This window comes from Cololabis saira, chromosome 9 (genome assembly GCF_033807715.1).
Source record: "Cololabis saira isolate AMF1-May2022 chromosome 9, fColSai1.1, whole genome shotgun sequence".
NCBI lineage: Eukaryota > Metazoa > Chordata > Actinopteri > Beloniformes > Belonidae > Cololabis > Cololabis saira.
In genome coordinates this window covers 21,514,512-21,534,025 of record NC_084595.1, presented here as the reverse complement: position 1 = coordinate 21,534,025, position 19,514 = coordinate 21,514,512, and the positions used below count along the sequence as shown (strand labels likewise).

General features: G+C 41.9%; 1 protein-coding gene across 1 annotated transcript in view; it reads right to left on the bottom strand.

Moving 5' to 3' along the window:
• The window catches only part of hmcn2 (hemicentin 2), a 62,869-nt gene that overhangs the window by 41,082 nt on the left and 2,273 nt on the right, over positions 1-19,514 (bottom strand). Inside the window, exons 2-20 of the mRNA XM_061730768.1 lie at positions 19,079-19,149; positions 18,490-18,648; positions 17,882-18,004; positions 9,502-9,673; positions 9,268-9,374; positions 9,062-9,182; positions 8,719-8,982; positions 8,459-8,603; positions 7,263-7,384; positions 6,773-7,045; positions 6,200-6,341; positions 5,822-5,949; positions 5,328-5,441; positions 5,068-5,226; positions 4,779-4,973; positions 3,732-3,827; positions 2,206-2,333; positions 1,933-2,077; positions 1,024-1,136 (exon numbers count right to left, since the gene is read on the bottom strand). Of these exons, the coding sequence (XP_061586752.1) occupies positions 1,024-1,136; positions 1,933-2,077; positions 2,206-2,333; positions 3,732-3,827; positions 4,779-4,973; positions 5,068-5,226; positions 5,328-5,441; positions 5,822-5,949; positions 6,200-6,341; positions 6,773-7,045; positions 7,263-7,384; positions 8,459-8,603; positions 8,719-8,982; positions 9,062-9,182; positions 9,268-9,374; positions 9,502-9,673; positions 17,882-18,004; positions 18,490-18,648; positions 19,079-19,149 (2,777 nt within the window). The remainder of the gene's footprint in view (positions 1-1,023; positions 1,137-1,932; positions 2,078-2,205; positions 2,334-3,731; positions 3,828-4,778; positions 4,974-5,067; positions 5,227-5,327; positions 5,442-5,821; positions 5,950-6,199; positions 6,342-6,772; positions 7,046-7,262; positions 7,385-8,458; positions 8,604-8,718; positions 8,983-9,061; positions 9,183-9,267; positions 9,375-9,501; positions 9,674-17,881; positions 18,005-18,489; positions 18,649-19,078; positions 19,150-19,514) is intronic.

The window sequence follows — 19,514 nt, the reverse complement described above, 5'->3', positions numbered from 1 at the left end:
TCACGAAGGCAAATCAGTTCAGCAACAAGAACAGCTTTATTTGACCCCACATAGAATGTAGACAGAGTAAGAGTAAAAGTGCTGGGTTCATTCTAACATGTTTGGGTCTCTCTGGTTATTTATGGGCATAATTGAGCCACTGCTTTTCATGACTTGCTCACATTGCTGTCATTATCAGAAACAACGAAGTAGTCAGGAGTCATTGTGATGAGAATAATGATAAGATGATAACATTTACACTTTGCACACCGTGGTCATGTTGGCACATGTTTTATGTGGATGCATGTTTGGGTTGTGCTCTCATGCTACAATGTACAATTGTAATGCAAGTTTGATAATCCTTAGGATTTGTCCTTATGACAAAATATGTCCCGGAAAATAAACAAAGCAATAACTGCATTTATAAAAAGGGTATTTATGAGATATTAAGGTAATAGTAGTAGGGGGGAGTGGTAGTCTAGTGGCTACAGAGGGGGGCCGGGGCCTGGAGGACCCAGGCTCAAGCCCTGAAATGGCAACCAAGATGAAGCACCCTGGGCTCCTGAGCAAGGCCTTAACCCTACTTGCTCCAGGGTGAAGTGGTGTGTTTGTTCTCTCAGATGTAAGTCGCTTTGGATAAAAGTGTCTGCTAAATGACAGTAGTAGTAGTTTAAGAAATCATTCAACTCTTTTAAAAGGAGATGACATTTATTTATATATACATATATATATATATATATATATATATATATATATATATATATATATATATATATATATATATATATACACATACAGGTGTTGCTATAGTTACCCTGCTGGCTTCAGTTGCCTTAGATCAGATCCTTACTTGTCTTTGACTGTAACTACCTTGTTTTTATTACCATCAAACACCTATTTCCAAAGCAGTCATAATACTTTGTGACCCTCTTTACATAATGCTGCCGGATTTAGAACTAGCCAGCTGGGCACGCATGAGTATATGAGATGCAACATTTGCAATCGTTCAAAAAATAGATTTGGTCGGTGAGTGTGATTTCCTACCTTGGACCATGCAACATTTGGTTTGGGAACTCCACTGGCCTCACATGCCAGTGTGATGGCTACACCCTCGTTGGCAATATAGTGGTATGGACCATCACCGATCTCTGGGGGCACTGAGGTGGAAGAAGGTCATAAAACACAGCTGTCTGACTGAACGTGAAAAAAACACAAAGTGTGCACTGGCCAAAATCTGCCAACAGTATCAGCGTCTGTGGCATGTCTTCATTACAAACTGATGATGAGCCTTAATCTGGCCTTTCTGTTATTATGTGCCCACGAACAGAATCACCCATTCATCAAAGCATGGAGTAAATGAACTCCTTGGACGTGATGGGAGCAGGTGGTCAAATCCTCAACATGTCGTTGTGATTCCATGCTGAGTCAGCACATTTTGTGGCCTATACTCTGCGGTCAAACTTGCCAAAGTCCAGTAATGAGAAGCTGCACTCAACAGCTCATAGGATCCCGTTAACAACTTCGGAACAATGTTGTTTTTTTAACTGTAATAAATAAATATGTATGAGTTGTTTTAGCCTACGTGGATATAAATGCTAGATCAAGGAAATATGATCTTATTATGGTACCGGTAGTATAAAACGTGGACACAGGGGAAATGGCAAACCTGGATAATCATAGTGTGTGATGAAGTGTGTGTGATGCAAAGTGACAGGTGCTGAATGTTTTAATCAGTAACCTTACATATCAGATGGAACCTGTTTTTTTTCTGAGGAATTATATTCCACACATATTTGCTAAACCTGTGCTTTACAGTCTTTAGTTTACATTCATTTGCTGGGGGTCTGCTGGTGTCTGTCTGGTGGGTCTAGCTTCATATACAGTATGGTTGTTGCTCTTGGTATGGAAATAAATAAGCTTTGTAAAGGGTTAAGTGTTTCATTAGTCTCCTACCGTGGACCTCCAGGCTGACAGTGATGTTCATGGAGCCTGCTACATTCACTGCAGTGCAGACATACGTCCCAATGTCCTCTGGGATTGTTTTTTCAATGTACAAACTGCCATCACTCCTCTGGTACATCCTTCCATTCATCTGGACCTGTCCACACACACAAAAAAAGATAATAAAAAACATTGTACATATGCATATATATATTCTTCTACAAACTGACCAGAGGGTGGATCCATTTCACAAATGCCATTTCACTTAATTACAGCCAGGCCTACCGGTTTTCCATCTTTGGACCAGTGTCTCTCTGGAAGAGGTATTCCATCCAGCAGCATACAAGGGATGCTGAGGGACTGGTCAATGCCAGTGGTGATGATTGGGGGAGCCTGGGCCAAAACGGGGGGCTCTGCAAGAAAAAGATATATAAAATCAAACAATAACTAGGAGAAGCAAAGAAAAAAAAGTATTACAAGGCACTTCTGCCAATGGAGATGGTGTACCTGCTTCTAAATTACATGCATTCATCTCCTTCCAGTTCTAAGGTGTTATGTATCAGGAAAGAAATTAACACTCATTCTTACCAGGTCTTAAAAACGTAAATACTACCTTAGATGAACAAAACATATTACATTTTACAAGTTGTCTTTATTCATTTAACAGAAATGAGATCAAACTTCAGAAACAGTTTGGGGAAAAACTACATGCACCTCATAATTCACTGGCTTGTAGAACTGAATTTAGCTGCAATAACTTATGGGTCTGCTATTATCTGGCTTGCTATTTTTCACATATTTGTTACATTTCATTGACGTTTGCAGACATATGTTGATGCACAGCTTTCGTAAGGTCCCCTGAAGCATTTCAATCAGTTTGAGGTCTCACTATGATTGGGCCAGTGTAACACCTTCATTTCTGTCCGATGTGGAGTTGGTGTTCTGTTTGAGATCACTGTCCTGCTGTGGCCCAAGTTTCAGTCAACTTGAGCTATTTTTGTTGTGACACATTTGATTTGACTTTGAATACTTTGACATACAGAGGGGTTACAAAAGGTTTTGATTCCAAGGTAAAAGGCCCAAATCATCACTCCTCCCCCACTGTGCTTGATAGGTGTTTTTGCTGTGTTTGGGTTACCGCCAACCTTTTTGCATCCACTTTGGTGTCACTTGTCTTTCGCTTGTTCTAATGCAACTTTTCGAACCTAAAGTATGTTGCCATGTCCTTTTAAGAGAGAAGAGGCTTTCCCTTGCCAACTCTTCCAAACAAGCCACACTCGTGTCTTTAACTCCAACTAACTTTTTCATTTAAAAACGAGGCCTATAAAGTCTCATATGCACACTACCAGCCAAACGTTTTGACACACGTTCCCATTCATTTGTATGGACGAGGGTGCCTAAACTTTTGACTGGTATGTGTATCTCTCTGGGATTTTAACAATTTCTTTAAGCACTGCACAGTCTGACCTCGGCGTGAACTCTGTAGTTTGTGACAAGTGGCGAGCAGGCAGGCCCACCCTGTGGAGTAGACTTTTGCTGATGATCAACTAATCAAGTGTGTCTCATTAGCAGCATCTTGCTGCTTCTTATCTTCTTTTTCTGCGACAGAACCAGTAAAGGCAGCCATAGTTTTTCACATACTGCTTCTGCATTTTTGGCTTAGTTTTACTGACACAGTGCAATATGTCATTAATTGATTTTTTTTTTTGTTTCCACTATGTCAAGTTATGTGTTAAGCCTTGGAAATAAAACGAGTATGCTTTCTGTTTCACATGACTAAATATGAGATCACAAAAAGCTGACAAGCCTACCCAGTCCAATGACACTAACTCTGGCCTCAGCTTCGATGGCCCCAAACTGGTTCTTGGCCTCGCAGATGTATAGTCCTTCATCCTCCAGCCATACGCCTACAGTCAAACACACATCAGAAGAAGCACATCGCATGCAGGAGAAGAGCATCTTTACAATGATGTTAATAAAGAAAACTGATTATGTCGAATATTAAAGTCCATGCTAATAGCAGTTAAGACCTCTTTCAATATCGTGTGGTATTATTGGTTTGAGTACCCTGTAATTACAAGTTAAAAATAGAAAATAACAGGATTAATGGTTTCAGTTCAGCTGCCAGCCAGCTGACACACATGTCCCACTCAGTGAACTCCCCGGAGCACATCGACCTATAATTCAATTCTTGTGTTTAGCTAGTCCGGCCAATGTTGTAATAGGTAATGACAAGACATAAAACATTAAAGTGAAAACATTACAAGCAGGATGGTGAGGCTCGGGTTGATTTGTGTGTTACACAATATAGACAGAGAGATTGTTTTTGCAACAATGGCAAGTAAAAGCTTCAGCCATGTGTGAGATACTAAAATAATTAGGTCAGAAGAGAGCCACAAACTGCAACAGTGACAGAAGCAGCCCATGCAAATATGTCCATAGCTGTCAAGTCTTATATTACACACTGTAAACATTTAGTCTCTCGAGAACAAAGGATGAGGCTGGCCAAGATGAGACATATTTCAGGCTGAAAGGGCTAAGTGTATTCCCTTTTCTCTGAGTCTCACAACGCAGTACATCAACTTAGGCGGTGATAAACTGTATCTAAGACATAAAGCAGAGTTTTTGACCACAAGTTGCACTTTTAGCAGGATGCATACTTCTGTCTTCTGTGTACTATAACTCTACCAGTGACTGTGATGTTCTGTTGCTTCCCACTTTTAAGAAAATGTTAGCTGAACCTGTTGTGAGAGGCTGCACCTCTACTATAAATACTCACTTTAGATTTGAGTCATGTGCAAGTAAATCATGAAGCCGTCTTGGTTGTAGCTCTTTGCCATAAATAGTAGAAAACTCACTCTGAATTAGAAGATGCCCACTCTCCATTTGTATTGTTTTGCTGCGGCTGTCTGTCCCGGCAAGGGTTTGGCTGCCGTTCGGTTTGCGCCAGGTCACCGTCGGCTGCGGGTAACCGCGGGGGCTGCAGCGGAGGGTGATGTTCTCCCCTATGTTAGCCGTCACATCAGCTGGCGCCTCGGAGAACAATGGCCCCGCTGTCCGGGTATGAAGGGCACAAGATGAATTTTCCTTTGTATAGACTTGAGAGAAAAACAGGTTTGGTGTGGAAACACTGAAGGGTGGTCTCACCTCCAACCTGCAGACTGACCGTGCCAGCTGAGGTGCCGGCAGAGCTGCTCGCCACGCACTTATACTGCCCGGCGTCAACCTCCTGCACGCCTCGAATGTGCAAGGTGCCCCGGTGTACATCCTGCTCCACAAAAGGAGCAGAGCCCAGCTCGAGCTCACCTGGACACAAAAAAGAAAATTGAGGGGGCGTGTTTTTTTTTTTTTTAAAGAACATTTCCATGTTCTTTTAAATCTGAGTAATGTGTCTGGTCTTAACTTACCTTTAAACCAGTGGACAAGGGGAGCAGGAATACCTGTGGCCTGACATGCCAGAGTCGCATCACCCCCAACAGATACAAGTACAACATGCTGGGCCACCGTTAGTCTCGGCACCTCTGGAAGAATTACACAGTAAAATACCAAATTGTCAAACAGCACGGATGTCAAGATGGAAATGCAAGTAAAAAATGCTTTAAATTTCACTCTGACAACTGGGCTGAGCTGAACAGATGAGTTCATCGAGCTTCCAAGCTTGTCTCTGATTTGACAGGTCGTTGTTATTAAAAATGACATTTGAAGACAAAAGTGTGTGCAACACCAGAGCACCCCAGGAAGAGGATGCCATTCTTCATCAATGTTCAGGTTTTTTTCGAGCGCTGACTGACAGCTCTGACTCAAACTTCATGTCTACAACTGCCTGCGCTTACAAAACAAGGAGAGAAATGTCTCATATTGTGAGATAGAGTGGATTGTGATCACTGCATGGGCAGACTACCTGTATAAGTCAGCGACACAGACTGGGAGCCAGACCCAGCCTCATTGGTTGCCAGACAAGTGTAGTTCCCAGCATCTTCTGGGACGGCCCCTCTAATGGTCAAATCTCCGTAATGGTTTAGACTCAACCTGCATCAAACAATCCACAGAATTTAAGATGCTTTATGATGACAAGTAGATATCCATAACTTAACAAGAACAAGTCTTACTTCTGTTGTTGGGTACTTTTTGTTTAGCAAAAGGAAGTAACATGAACGGGTTTAACTTTCCAAACCGACACAAACAAGACATGGCAACTGTGCATGCTGTAAAAGTGGAATGCACTGCTTCTCCGAGCCGTCTGTGCCAGAGGTGCTGAGTGGGCTGAGACTTCCCTTACCTCGGCCGATTAGTTAGGAGCATGTTTCCATGTCTCCAGGAGAGTCGGGGAGGGGGGGAGCCGGACGCCGAACAGACCAAGCGGATCTCATCCCCGCGGGAGAACACTTGAGTCTGAGGGTGGACTACCACAGAAGGAGCCTCTGAAAGTGGGGGGAAGAACATCAGCAAAGGAAAAAAAAGAAGCAGATGACGACTCGGGCCCTTGTCCAGGCCGTGTGATGTCATTTATAACTTTGCTATCACGAGATTAAAACCAGTAAACTAGTTGCTGTTTTTGAGCACCTCATGCCTGACATCATGGCACACTGCAGAGAGGCTTCACTTTTGTTTAGCTGTTTTGGGAAGTCGTTACAAACATCTGACGACATGCCCACAAAAAGAAGCCGCTCTTTCAACAGACATCAAGTTTGTTCTGATGAGATTTTGTTATGTGGAGGAAGTGTCTCAATCTGACTGTGAGGAGGTTAAGCCAGTAATGGAAACCAGATGACAGGGGGCTGAGAGGAGCCATGAGGCCCCGCTGAGCTTAAGTGTTTAAGCAGATGATTCGCAGGGCATTGTCCGGCCGTACCTGGGATGTGAAGCCACACCGTGATCCTGCTCTCGCCGTGGGGATTGGTGGCCACGCACTGGTACTCTCCGCCGTCCTCAGCCCTAACCCCGCCGATCTGCAGGGACGAGTCGGGCAGCAGCCTCACTCTCCCCGCGCGGGCCCGGATGGTACGACCCGCTCGGTGCCATGTCAAGTTGTGACGCATGGAGCCTTCCAGCTGACAGGACAGCACCGCCACACCGCCCACGGAGGAAGTCACATTCGCCGCAGGCTTCAGGACCGGAGGGGGGTCTGTTTTTGTGGAAACACGACCAAAACATCAAAGCCCTGTTATCAGCAGTGCGCAAAACAGGACAGAAATAGTTTACCTTTTAAACCAAATGTTTGTTCTGGCTTGCTTTGAGTTGATGTTTTGGTCACGAAAAAGAAATAAAAAGAGGAGGACTGGAAAATTGCTCAGACAGACGTGAATGCATGCTAACAGAATGAGGCGGCGTGTGTGGCGTACCTTGAACACTTAGCTGCGTTAAGGCCCGTCCCTGTCCCACGCTGCTCTGTACTATACACTCGTACACACCTTCATCGTCACCTGACGCATGAGCAATATCCCATGATGCAAAGGCAGAGTTCCTGAAGCAGAGATGCAACATGGTCATATTTATTGTCACATTTACCAAAGACCTGCTAAACATCAGAATCAGAATCAGAAAAGGGTTTATTGCCAAGTTTGTTAACACACACAAGGAATTTGTTGTGGTGATTGGTGCAATACAATACAAATATACAAATATGAAAACAAATATATAAGAGATAAAATAAAATGTATAAACAGAAATGTACAATATGAGGTTTTAAAGTGCCGGATATGAGTCTGTACAAAAGTTACAGGATTGGAATATTTATATATATTTATAAATACCGTATTTTCTGGACTATAAGCCGCTACTTTTTTCATAGGTTTTGAACCGTGCGGCTTATACAAAGGTGCGGCTATTCTGTGGATTTTTCTTCCACCGCTCGGGCGCTCTAACCGGAATTAGAATAAAAACTAAGACAAAATAAATGCAAAGAAGAATACCCTACTTCTTCTTTAGCAGATAGAAGTAGGTAGAAGCAGATTTCAAACAGATAAATAGATAAATAAATACCGGTTATTTTCTCTTGGTTCTGTCTCGTTTTAAATCAGCAAAGTTTCTGCCGTGTTAAAAGAAACTGTTAGGAAAGGATCTATTTAGGTACAAACATGTACCTCATTTACAGTTCAAAATCTTCTGTACATGTAGTAAATATCTAATCTAACAACATAAATATCTGCAGCTTGCATATCTTTTTTTTTTTAAATAGAGCAGATGTGGCTTATGTGCAGGTGCAGCTTATAGTCCAGAAAATACGGTATATATATTTATATATTTATATATATTTATAGTCCGTGGTAGACGGAATTCTAAGCAAAATAATAGATGCTTAGTTTACTTTTTTTAAATGATGCAATGGATACGTAATGTCTCCTAAACTACCTGATTAGTTTCTAGATAGATGAGCAGTCAGGCAGTGTTAATGCTTTACAGATGTGCTCACTGGAAAGAGTCGTGAGCGGCTTAGTTAGTGTCTTTGTAGCAGGTCATGGGTGGAGCACCTGAAGGAAGCTGAAGCGAGGCATGCCAAATGCAATAGAGTGCTGAGCAAACAAGGGAATACACTCACTGAAAGAGCTTCTCCTCTCCCAGCGTGATCCCGCTCCTGGTGAATCGGAGCCTGTAGGGAATGTCGCTCTGCACTGAGCAGCCAATGGCGGCAGGCTGCATGTAAAAGCCCTTCACCGTGTCAGGCATGCTCACAACTGGGGGATCTACACAAGGCAGGAAACAAAGGTTAAAGTTTACAGGGGAGATTGATGAGGTGCGTGGAAGACTGCAGAGTGGTTTCGGTGGGATGCGTCTGCAGGGAATAGTGGGCTGTCTCGCCTGGGACGATGTTAGTATAGGAGACACTGGACATCCTCTGGAAGCGGAAGCCCTCTGTATCTTCGCCCGTTACTTTGATGAAGAAGCTCTGCGGAGGGGTGCGGAACTCCGGGAGACTCCACAACCCCTGCTGGCCGAGGTCAGAGGGCAGAGGAACGGGGATGGTGCGTAGGGAACGACCTGAGCCTGACATCAGCTCCACATTGCTCAGATAACCAGGCGGCTTCAGGCCTGTACATTTCAGCATGACGTGAGTCGGAAGGCCTGAGGAACAAAGAAAGTTTGTTTGTTTGAGTTTGTTTATCAAATAAGACTCGAGAAGCTGGCCGAAACCTGTTTTCACCTTTAACTGGTCTCTCTCTGGTGTGGCTGAACTCTGAAACGGGAACGGTGGAGAAGCCAGCCCGGAAGTCTAGATTGCTGACCCCTGTAACCCTGAGAGTATGACGCCCACTGCAGCTTACCTGAGGAAAGAGAGTACATTCATTCATCAAATTGCCATTAAATAATTACAGAAACATGTTCATGGATTATTTCCAGGAGAAATACCTTGAGTCTCCAGGCTCCAGGTCGGGGAAACTTAAGGTTGACAATACGAGCAGAGTTAGGAATATTCAATAGCTCTTTCAGTCCCTGCTCCAGACCAACCACTTGACCTTGAGAAAGGACAACAAACGTATCATTTAGTTTATGGTGTTTATTCCGTTGGTTTTGGGGATCGAGCAGTGACGCTGTAGAATTTCATTCATGTAAAAATGAGCGACAGCAAAAACACGAGGCTACCAGAGGGATCGCTTAGCTCTATTTGTGGCGCCGGTCCACTGAGTGACACAGTGACCTCTCTCAGGCTCGGGTCAAAAGGCACTTCCCATTTGTTTTCCTGGGCACTGTCATGGTTGGAGGACAGCAGGTGGACTTTCATCGCCTGAACTGTCTCTTCTACCCACATCAAAACCTGCAATGAGGAGTAAAAACAGCAACAGTGAGTCAAACAAATGCAGTACGTCACGCTGTAAGAGACACATGCCCCACAAAAAGCTCGTGGGGCAAACTGAAGGATCGCTTCCCGACTTAGAAAGACAAGACAGTGGCAGGAACGGCCTGACTCTTGGCTGTCCTTGAAAGCCCCTGCCATGCCTATCCTCCCCTGCTCTTTGTCTTTGAGCTATTCCTTCATTGCAAAAGTATTCCTCAGAGGGGCTTTGCCTAAACAAAGGAAATGTGAAACAGATCAACTGTCAAACTGATAACATACTGTTTTCTGCACCCTCAAGCATATATTCCCAGAAGAGTCTCTCACAGTGGAAGCTCGTCAGGCAGTAGTCTCGCTTCTACGGCACAGATTTCATGAATCACATAGCTTGTTCCTCAGAACAGGGATCACAAAGTCGATGTGGGGGCGGTATTATTTGCACTGTTTTCAAAATTTTAGTTTAGTTTAGTTTAGTTTATTTTGTTTTGGTCATTTACATTTTAAGATGTTTGCATATACACACTGTATATGTACAGCATACACACAGGTATAAATATATATATTATATATATGTACACATTTCCTTTTTTTTTTTTTGACCAAAAAGGTATAGGCTGAAGCCTCATGGCTTATTTTGCCTATCCTTTTCAACAAAGGCAGACTTCAGAAACAAAAGATACTAATAAGAAGAAAACGAAACGAACTAACAAAACAAGAAAATAAACAAAGAAGAGAAGAAAATAAATGTGGTCACTCACGATTTGAGGATAGCTGCAGGAGGAAAGTTGCATAATTTAGACAGTTTAATATGAAGAGAATTTATATTTGTGTTCTATATTTATCCATTATTTTAGATTTATAATTTTTTTTTAATTTATAAATTGAGCTACTTTTTTTTAGTTCCTCATCCAGGCGGTTCCACAGTTTCACCCCTTCGACACTGATACACCTTGACATTTTTTTTGTTCTTGGCCATTTCTGCTCAAAAATGCCATAGCCCCTTAGGTTGTGCCTGCTTTCCCTCACCTGGAACAACTCCAGGATACAGTGTGGGAGCATCTGGTTGTGTGCCTTGTACATTGTTATTGCTGTCTTGAATTTGATTAAATCGTTTAATTTTATTTTTTTAAATAAATTAAACTGTTAAATATTATCAGCAAAGATAATTCAGGAACCAAAATGGCTGGATGTGTAACACTTTTTCTGTGGAATGGGTTAAATAAGCAACCAGGTGAGGTCAAATGGTGACACGCTGCATGGCGCTCACTTATTAGTCACTGCAGAACTCCGAGCAGAGAGATTACCGAAAGGCTGGAATAACCACAGACAGGTTGGTCATGCTTAATGGTAAAAACAGTCATTACTTAGGAGATCAAATCACTCAGTGGCTCTCAGGAGACGTGTCTAAGCATATAGGCATTCAGTTTTGACAGCTGCTTAACCTCCTATGTATAACCATTACCATGGCACTGAATATGAATACAGTAAACCTTTTGTTTTCTCATAAATGAAAGCACGAGCAGCAAAGGCCGTTGACATTGAACCTCACCACAGGGACCATAACAGAAAAGAAAATGTCTTCCAACTTCCAAATGTTTAGCAAGCAACTGCTGTCTAGTATTTGTTTTGACCTCTTACACTATGAAGAGGCAATATGGTTGAGCTGCGTCTGCGAAGAAACAAGGGACCCTTTGGTGAAGGAGCCAACAGCAACACACTTAAAGACATTTACGAATAAAGAAACAAGGAAAACCTTTAAATTTAATCATTCAGCTTGCACTTTTCATCTATCAATACCGCCGAGTGCTGACAGCAGCTGGTTCCTCTCGCTGTTTTACAACTGGATACAGCTGTAATGTCTGCCACATGTGCAGCCATCACCGGCAGAGCAGGAAACTGCTACAGAGTGACCTATGTCTGCTCCAGGATAGCGTCTGTTTCTTATGCAAGAGAGGAGCGAGGAGCAGGCATTCATCTGGTGTCGGCGCACAGATGAAAGGAAGCTAAGTGCCGAGAGGGGACGCCTCACCGTCCTGGCCACCGTGAGCCTGGAAGAGCACACTGAGCTCCGCCGCCACTCCCACAGTTAAAGTCCTATGAAACCTCATACTGCGAGTCTCATATGCACAGGCTCACGGGGCTCTGACAGGAAAGACCCCTTCCCAGCCCCCCTCTGCTATTCATAGAAGCGTGACGGATGGGAATGAGAAGGAGCAGTAGCAGAGACTGGGGTGATGCTGCATTCCCTAAACTCCTCCAGGTAGCTACATTACTCCACCTGAAAGAGGAAACATGTTGAGATTAAGCAGCCCAGACTCCAGACGTCCCAGTGGGCCAGGGTCAGCCCAGTCTTTTTTCAGCTTTAAACACTGCAAACACAAACATATGCGGTTGGATGTCCCGCTACAAATAGAGTGGCCCAGTACCAGAGGTGGGTAGTAACGAGTTACATTTACTCCATTACATTTACTTGAGTACGTTTTGGGAAATTTTGTACTTTTAAGAGTAGTTTTGAATCACTATACTTTTTACTTTTACTTGAGTATATTTGTGAAGAAGAAACTGTTACTCTTACTCCGCTACATTAGGCTACGTTGAGCTGTTACTTTTCTTTTATCCCTTTTATCTGCGTACGCATCAATCTCATGGAATCACTGGGTGATTCTTTGGGGAAAATGTTTGTTTTTGCATGTTTTGTCACATTTACACAGACTCAAACACAGAGTTTCTATGAGTTCATGGGCTTGTTCTAGTTCTGCCTGGTTAAAAAAGAAAAGAAAAGTACAAAGGCTTGAAATTTTGTGCTACTTGTGCGTAATTAATTTTTTTATTCTGTTATTATTTTATTATTTATTAAAGTACTTGAATTTACTTTAAGATTATTTTAATTTAAGCTATTTTTTTATGTTTTATTAATTTTAATTAATTTTATTATTTTATTAATTTAATTTGCCTGAAGATGATTATTTTGTACTTTTGTCTGTTTGAATGGTTGTGTTGAAAAAAAAATCAGACGTTACTCAACAGTTACTCAGTACTTAAGTAGTTTTTTCACCAAGTACTTTTTTACTTTTACTCAAGTAATTATTTGGATGACTACTTTTTACTTCTACTTGAGTCATATTATTCTGAAGTAACAGTACTTTTACTTGAGTACAAGTTTTGGCTACTCTACCCACCTCTGCCCAGTACCAGATGGAGCCCCTGCTCCTTCTCAATGGAAGGCTCCAAACACAAAGGCTCTTAGGGTCATAAGCGGTCCTTACTCGGGGGACGCAGCTACGCCACAGGAAATGCATCTGTTTAGCACACTCAGGAGGAAGACTGAGGATGAACGTTACCTACATTTCATTTTATGCTTGAGGGCCATTACCACCCCCTTAAGCCGCTACTGAATCCACATGATGAGGAAACCAGGAGGGCGACTCATAGTGAGTCCAGCTTATAGACTCACATTTTTACTGGCAATCAAAGACGTTTTGACTGTAGGGCTGTTCGATTAATCGATTTTAAATCGTAATCCCGATTATGTAATTAGAACGATGTTAAAACGTGAAACTCGTAAAATCGATTTTTCACTTTTTTTTTTTTTTTTTTTTTTTTACCTTGTCTGCACACATATTAATGATTGATGGAAATACCTGCGACAAGTGCCCCATGGGAGAGGCTCTTTAGTGTAGGAGGGGGCGTTGTAACATGCCACCGGGCATCCCTCAAGCCAGATGCGGTAGACCGGCTCGTGTTCCTTGCAAAAAACTTGCAAATGTGAATAGCAAATGTAATGACTGACATTACACACCTCTACCTCCTTCATGGGTTGCATTATTATTTAGCATGCAAAGACCCAGTTTAGTTTAATTAGAAAATGTCTTGTTTTATTTAATTGGAAATATAACTTACTGTATGTTTGTAAGTGCTGATTTGCTGATTTTTTTTTCAGAGATAAAACTTTATATTTTATTATATTTTTTAAAACTTTTTTTCAACTTATTTTACAGAGTTTTGCACTTTATTCATTCATTTTTGGTTTAATAAGAGCAAAGTTTGCACTTAAAGCCCAATGGGGCAAATGTTCAATAAAAAACAGCATATTTGAAATCATTTCTTTGCCTTTTGTCAATTCACAAAATAATCGTAATCGTAATCGAAAATCGGATTTTGAGAGAAAAAAATCGAGATTTTATTTTTGGGCAAAATCGAACAGCCCTATTTGACTGTTGTCTAATATTTTACAGAATGAATTAACTCATTATACTCAATAATAAGGAGGAATTGCTGGTTGCAGCTCTGTACCCATATTGCCCACATGGCATTCTGGGCGTCTTTGAAGCTCTCACTTCTGTTTGTAAGCAGACATCACAGCAGCCGTTATCTGGAAGCCAAAACATTGCGGCCCTTATTTCTGAATTTAGACTCCTAATGAACACGGGTATTGCTGCTACAAAGACTGCAGATCATAAGAAGGACAGCACTTAACAGAACACGCATTATGTTCTTTTTTTCAAAGGCTGTTCAAAGTATCTTGAAGCCTTAATGAACTGTCTTTGACATGTATTTGGTCAAAACACCACAGAGATACAGTACAACAGCTCCCTTAAAAACTATGTGTTGACAGCTCTGTTCATAGCAGCTGCTTTTTTTGGGATGATGTACAGTAGTAAGCCTGCACGATTTTAAAAATGATTTCAGTTTGGCATCATTCGCTCCAAAGGAGCAGCAAATGCTCCATGGTGTGAAGTTTGGGGGGGCTACGGGGGCTGACTGAATTACATAGTTTCAGAATCAGGTTGCTTCAAACAAACTATGCCAGCGTTTTTGATTTGGTTACCATTTCAGACACATAAATACATGCTCTCAACCATGGCAAACTTATATAGTTTTATCTCCCCCTTAACTTCGTCTTCTCATCTTCACACTACTGATCACAATCGGTAAAATGCGAAGAGATGACAATGAGCTGTTGTATGAGGAGCTGGCGCCAATACAACTGGGCAGCTGCATTGGAAGACGGGAAACTATGACAGATCATATCCTGGGATTAGAGAGCAAAATAAGCAGTCTGCTTTCTCTCAGCTCGCCCCTGAAGACCATAAAGAAAAAAAAATGTATATTTCAACTGGCAGCACATTGTTAAACTGATATAAAATGAGAATATTTTGGTTAGGTTTGTGCCACTCCTGGGGATTTGCATTATTTGTAAAAAAAAATGAAAATAAAAAAGTATGCCATCCGAGAGTTTTGGTAACAGAGGTACGAAGAAGCAACACATAGTAGCTGAGTATAAATCATAGATTTAAAAAGAAAACCTTCATGAAACTGTGAATGATTAGAAGTAGCTGTATGCTGAGGATGTGCCAGAACAAGTAAGGCTATAGAAAGCCGTCTGGAGTTGATGTGTGAGGTTAGACTGACTCTAAAACATCACAAACAAATGACATGAGAGCTCCCCTTAAACAGCTGGCAGGATTATGGAGTGATAATGAACTGAGCTGCCCCACACACAGGCAGGGTGTACTTCACTACATACAAGTATGATCTGACAGGAAACAGACCTGCACACACACACACACACACACACACACACACACACACACACACACACACACACACACACACACACACACGTTTGGGTTCAGAGGTTCAGTGGGCCACCAGCGTGCAGAGCTGCTGGCTCTGGCTCAGCACTGCCCAGCCATCTCCTGTGTTGACATGCAGGATACCAGTGTCTCTTCCAGAGGAAACTCTGGCTTCTTTTACGTCTACTTTGGGAAGTGAACCCCGCTGTCTTTGGCCTCTGAAGCAGGGCTTCTGTTACATGCTGCTTCCGACAGTAAACTGGACCGTACCGTATGAACAGGAAGTTGAATATCAGCCCTGAAATCGTCTGATTGCACTAAATGAAATCGTTGTTATTAGATCAGCGGGTCAAGTAGCCTTTGTGACTGTCCTGCTCTTGCTCCTCACCCGGCTAAGGAAATGCCACGTAAAGTTTGGAAAAGCCTGTTAAAAGCTTTTGTTACTATATATAGCCTTATGAATAGAATGTCATCAGATTCCTAAAATGCTTCAAGATAAACATGATACTTTTCTTTCACATTTAGAAAACAACAAAAAGGAAAAGGAGATTGATGCACAGTCTCCACCCTTCCATCTCTAGAGATACCTTCGTTTTCTTTAACTGAATGAGTCCACAGGATGTGCTTCCAAAATAGATTGTATTTAGATGTTCTTTCTCTAACTTTTCACGCTGATTTTTGTGACTTATTCATTTATGAATGAAAGAACATGACTCCTCTATGATGATCACATCATCATAGGGCACCTCCGAGGTGGTGTTGCACACTAGAACAGTGCACCGTGACTTCAGTCAAACCTCTCAACTTCACTTGTCGCAAGTCAACTAATTGATCGTTTTCACAGAAATGACAAGAAGGATTTGGATGACAGAAACAGCACTGGGAAAAGTCACCAACAATCTCCTCATGGACTCAGACGGCGGACTTGCGTCTAATCCTTTCCTCTTATTTCAAATGCAGCATTTGACACAATTTATCACACTCGCTTACAAAGGCGTGGACATGTTATTGGGATTTAAAACATCTGAAATAGTTTGGTTTAAGTGATATTTATCTGCCACAAACCAATTTGTTGATGCTAATGGGCGTCTTCCTCATACCCCAGAGCAATCCCTTGTGTTCCCCAGGGTTCTGTGTTTGGGCTGTTGCTTTTTAATCCATATGCTTCCACTAAGCAGTGTGGCATAAACTTTCGTTGCTATCCAGATGATATTCAGCGAGCTATCTATGAATCCAGATCTGTAAACTAACTGGACTGCAAACGCGTCTTAGTGAAATAAAGACCATTATGACTGCTAATTTTCTGTTACTTTACTCAGCTTAGACTGAGGTTGTCGTATTTGAACCTGAATACTTCAGAACTACAATGTCTAGCCATTTAGAAACTCTGGATAGCATTATTTTGGTATCTAGTCGTACTGTTAGGAACCTCAGAGTTACATCTGACCAGGATTTGTCCTTTAAATCCAACATAAAACCAGTTTCCAGAACTGCCCCCTTTACCTTTGTAATATTGTAAAAACAAGGACAATCCTATCTCAGATGCAGAGAAACTAGCCCAAGCCTTTGTTAGTTCAGGATTGGACCACGACAATTCCTTGTTAGCAGGTTGTACCAAGATGGCGCTGAACTACCTCTGGCTGATCCAAAATGCTGCGATCACAGTTCTGACGAGGATTTGCAGGAGAGATATTTACCCGATCTTAGCATCCCATCCTTGACTTCCTGTCAAATTCAGGGTAGAAATCTAAAATTTCACGGGCCCTCTTATCTTACTTAAACTGTAGTTCTTTATGATTCCAATGGAGCACTTCACTCACAAACGTCAGGCTTACTTGTACAGTAGTTCCTAGAACGGTATAATGGGAGGCAGAGCCATCGGCTATCAGGCTCCTCTCTTATGGAACCAGCTCCCAGTCAGTGTTTGGGAGCAGGAGCCGTCTGTACCTTTTTAAAATAGCTCTTTTTTTTGACAGGCCTTCTAGTTCAGGATAACTTCACTGTTGAAAGGTGCCTACTGTTCTAATATGTTTATGTTGTTATTGTGTCTCTTTGCACTCGTCTCAGACCCCCAACTGGTCGAGGGTGATGGCTTCCCTCCCTGATTCATGTTCTGCTGCAGGTTTTTTTGCACTTGTTAGTATTTTTTTCCTCTTCACTGACACCTCATGCTTGATCAGGATGGGCGATTGCACCAAAGGTTAGACTGTTTTCATGAACTCACATTACAAGAAAAATATAACTAAAAAAATAAATAGTAAATTAATTATAAAAACAAGAATTTTGGATTTACTTGGAATAAATTGAACTATGAGGTGGATTATGAATTGGAATGAATTGGATTAGGCATGAATCAATCAATCAGACTAAATAGGAACATAATTTGGATATGACAGGATTATATTTGATCTTTGTAAACGTCTCAAATGTCTCTAGTCCTTACAACTTGTTAAAGTTATCTGTGAGTATGCCTTTTTTTTACGTTTTTACTTTTTTTAACAAATTGGTCATGCTTTGGAAGACACATGTCATCTTTAACTTCATCATCTCCCTTAAAAGTACGTATTTAACAAAGTTTTGGTTGCGACTGCAGCCCGCTATGACGTTGTCTCACCTCGTTGACCTGCTGCTTGTCCAAGTGAAAGATTTGTCCAGAGGAGGTGGCGGCGATTTCCTCGTACGCCCGGTAACCGGGCTGGGAGCGGTCCCCACAGTCCCCCGTCAACACAAATACAACCTTGGAAAGAAAAAGGGCAAAGAACTGAGATGATTGCTACTACTCTGTGTTTGCGTTGCGCTGACTTGTTTCCAGTTGGTTTGGAAGGTAACACTAATCTTCATTGTCATGCTTCTTGTAGGCACTGAGACTGAGGTAACTTTGTGGACGTCACTGGAATGTAGATGTTTTATAGCTTCCCATTGTATTCCTTTTTTTGTTTTTTTTTTACAGCATGTAATAAACAAAACAGTACTCAAAACTCTGCAAGTTGCAGCTTGTGATTATGGCAATGGATTGAACTAAATTCCTGATCACATCTGGTAGGTACGCAGCATCTACATCATTACAGATGAAATGAACTCCAACCAGAACTAATGCTTATGTAGCAAATTCCATACTATAAATTTAGATCTCCATCATGAAGGCCCTGACCTTTAGCAAATGCGTGCATGAATCTTTCCACAATCTGTCGGATCCTGCACAACCTTGCAACAGTCCCGTACCTGTGATTGACGGAGCTGCACCAGCTGCAGAACATCTCTTTTCAGGCGGTAGTCTTTGGCCCTGGCGTCGGTGAAGACATAGATGAAGGATCCAGGAAGGGAAACCTCCAAGGCCTTTTTTATGGCTCCTATACTCATCTCGGGGCAGTCACCCCCGCCCTGTGTGACATAAGCTCACATGATCAAGCACTGAGGGAAGAAATAGACTCTAAATATCTGTTTTTCATATTGGTTCAGGTTTGCGGAGTGCTTGAACAACACTGACAGTAGTTTGGAAAACATCATACCATCCCGGACACATGTTGCACAGAAGTATTTCAAATATAGTGACCATCAAAGCAACACTTGGTAACGTTTGGAGAAAGAAAAACAGAAACTTTTTGGGAAGTTAAAATATTACTGACTGTTTTTTGACTTCATCTCCAACTGTCTTGCAAGAATTTACTGTAATCTCTTAACTGCTCTCTGTGGAAACGGTAGCTGTTATTAACCCGCAGCAGTATATGTAGTCTAACTATCTGAATTAGGATGCAACAATACAGACTTTCTGCAAGTAAAGATGAATTAGTTTGTGTGTTTTGTTTCCCACCTGGACAAACAGCTCCTGCAAATCCCTCTGGAACTTCTCTGGGTCGGTGGTGATGGACACAGGGCCAATATCTGCCAGATTTCAAGTGCATATCACAAGCATTTAAAGAGCTATTTTCTTTTATCTCATCTTCTTTCTTTTATCAGAGAGGATTCTTGGCTGCTGATTTTATCAAACTGCTCTTGGAAAAGAGTTCAATAAGAAATGAAGAATAAGATAAAGAAATGAGATCAGATCTGCTCAGTATGGTCTGCTTCTGCCCTGGTTCCTCGTGCACACCTCCAACAATGAATTGTTTTAGTAACATGATTGATTTTGCTTCAATTTTAACAAAACACTTATATCAGAATAAGGGATTTAGTTGCCGTCTCCCAGCAGCTGAGCGTCCGGTAATGAGGATCTACATCATCAGTTCCCGTGACAAGTCGCCACTCCA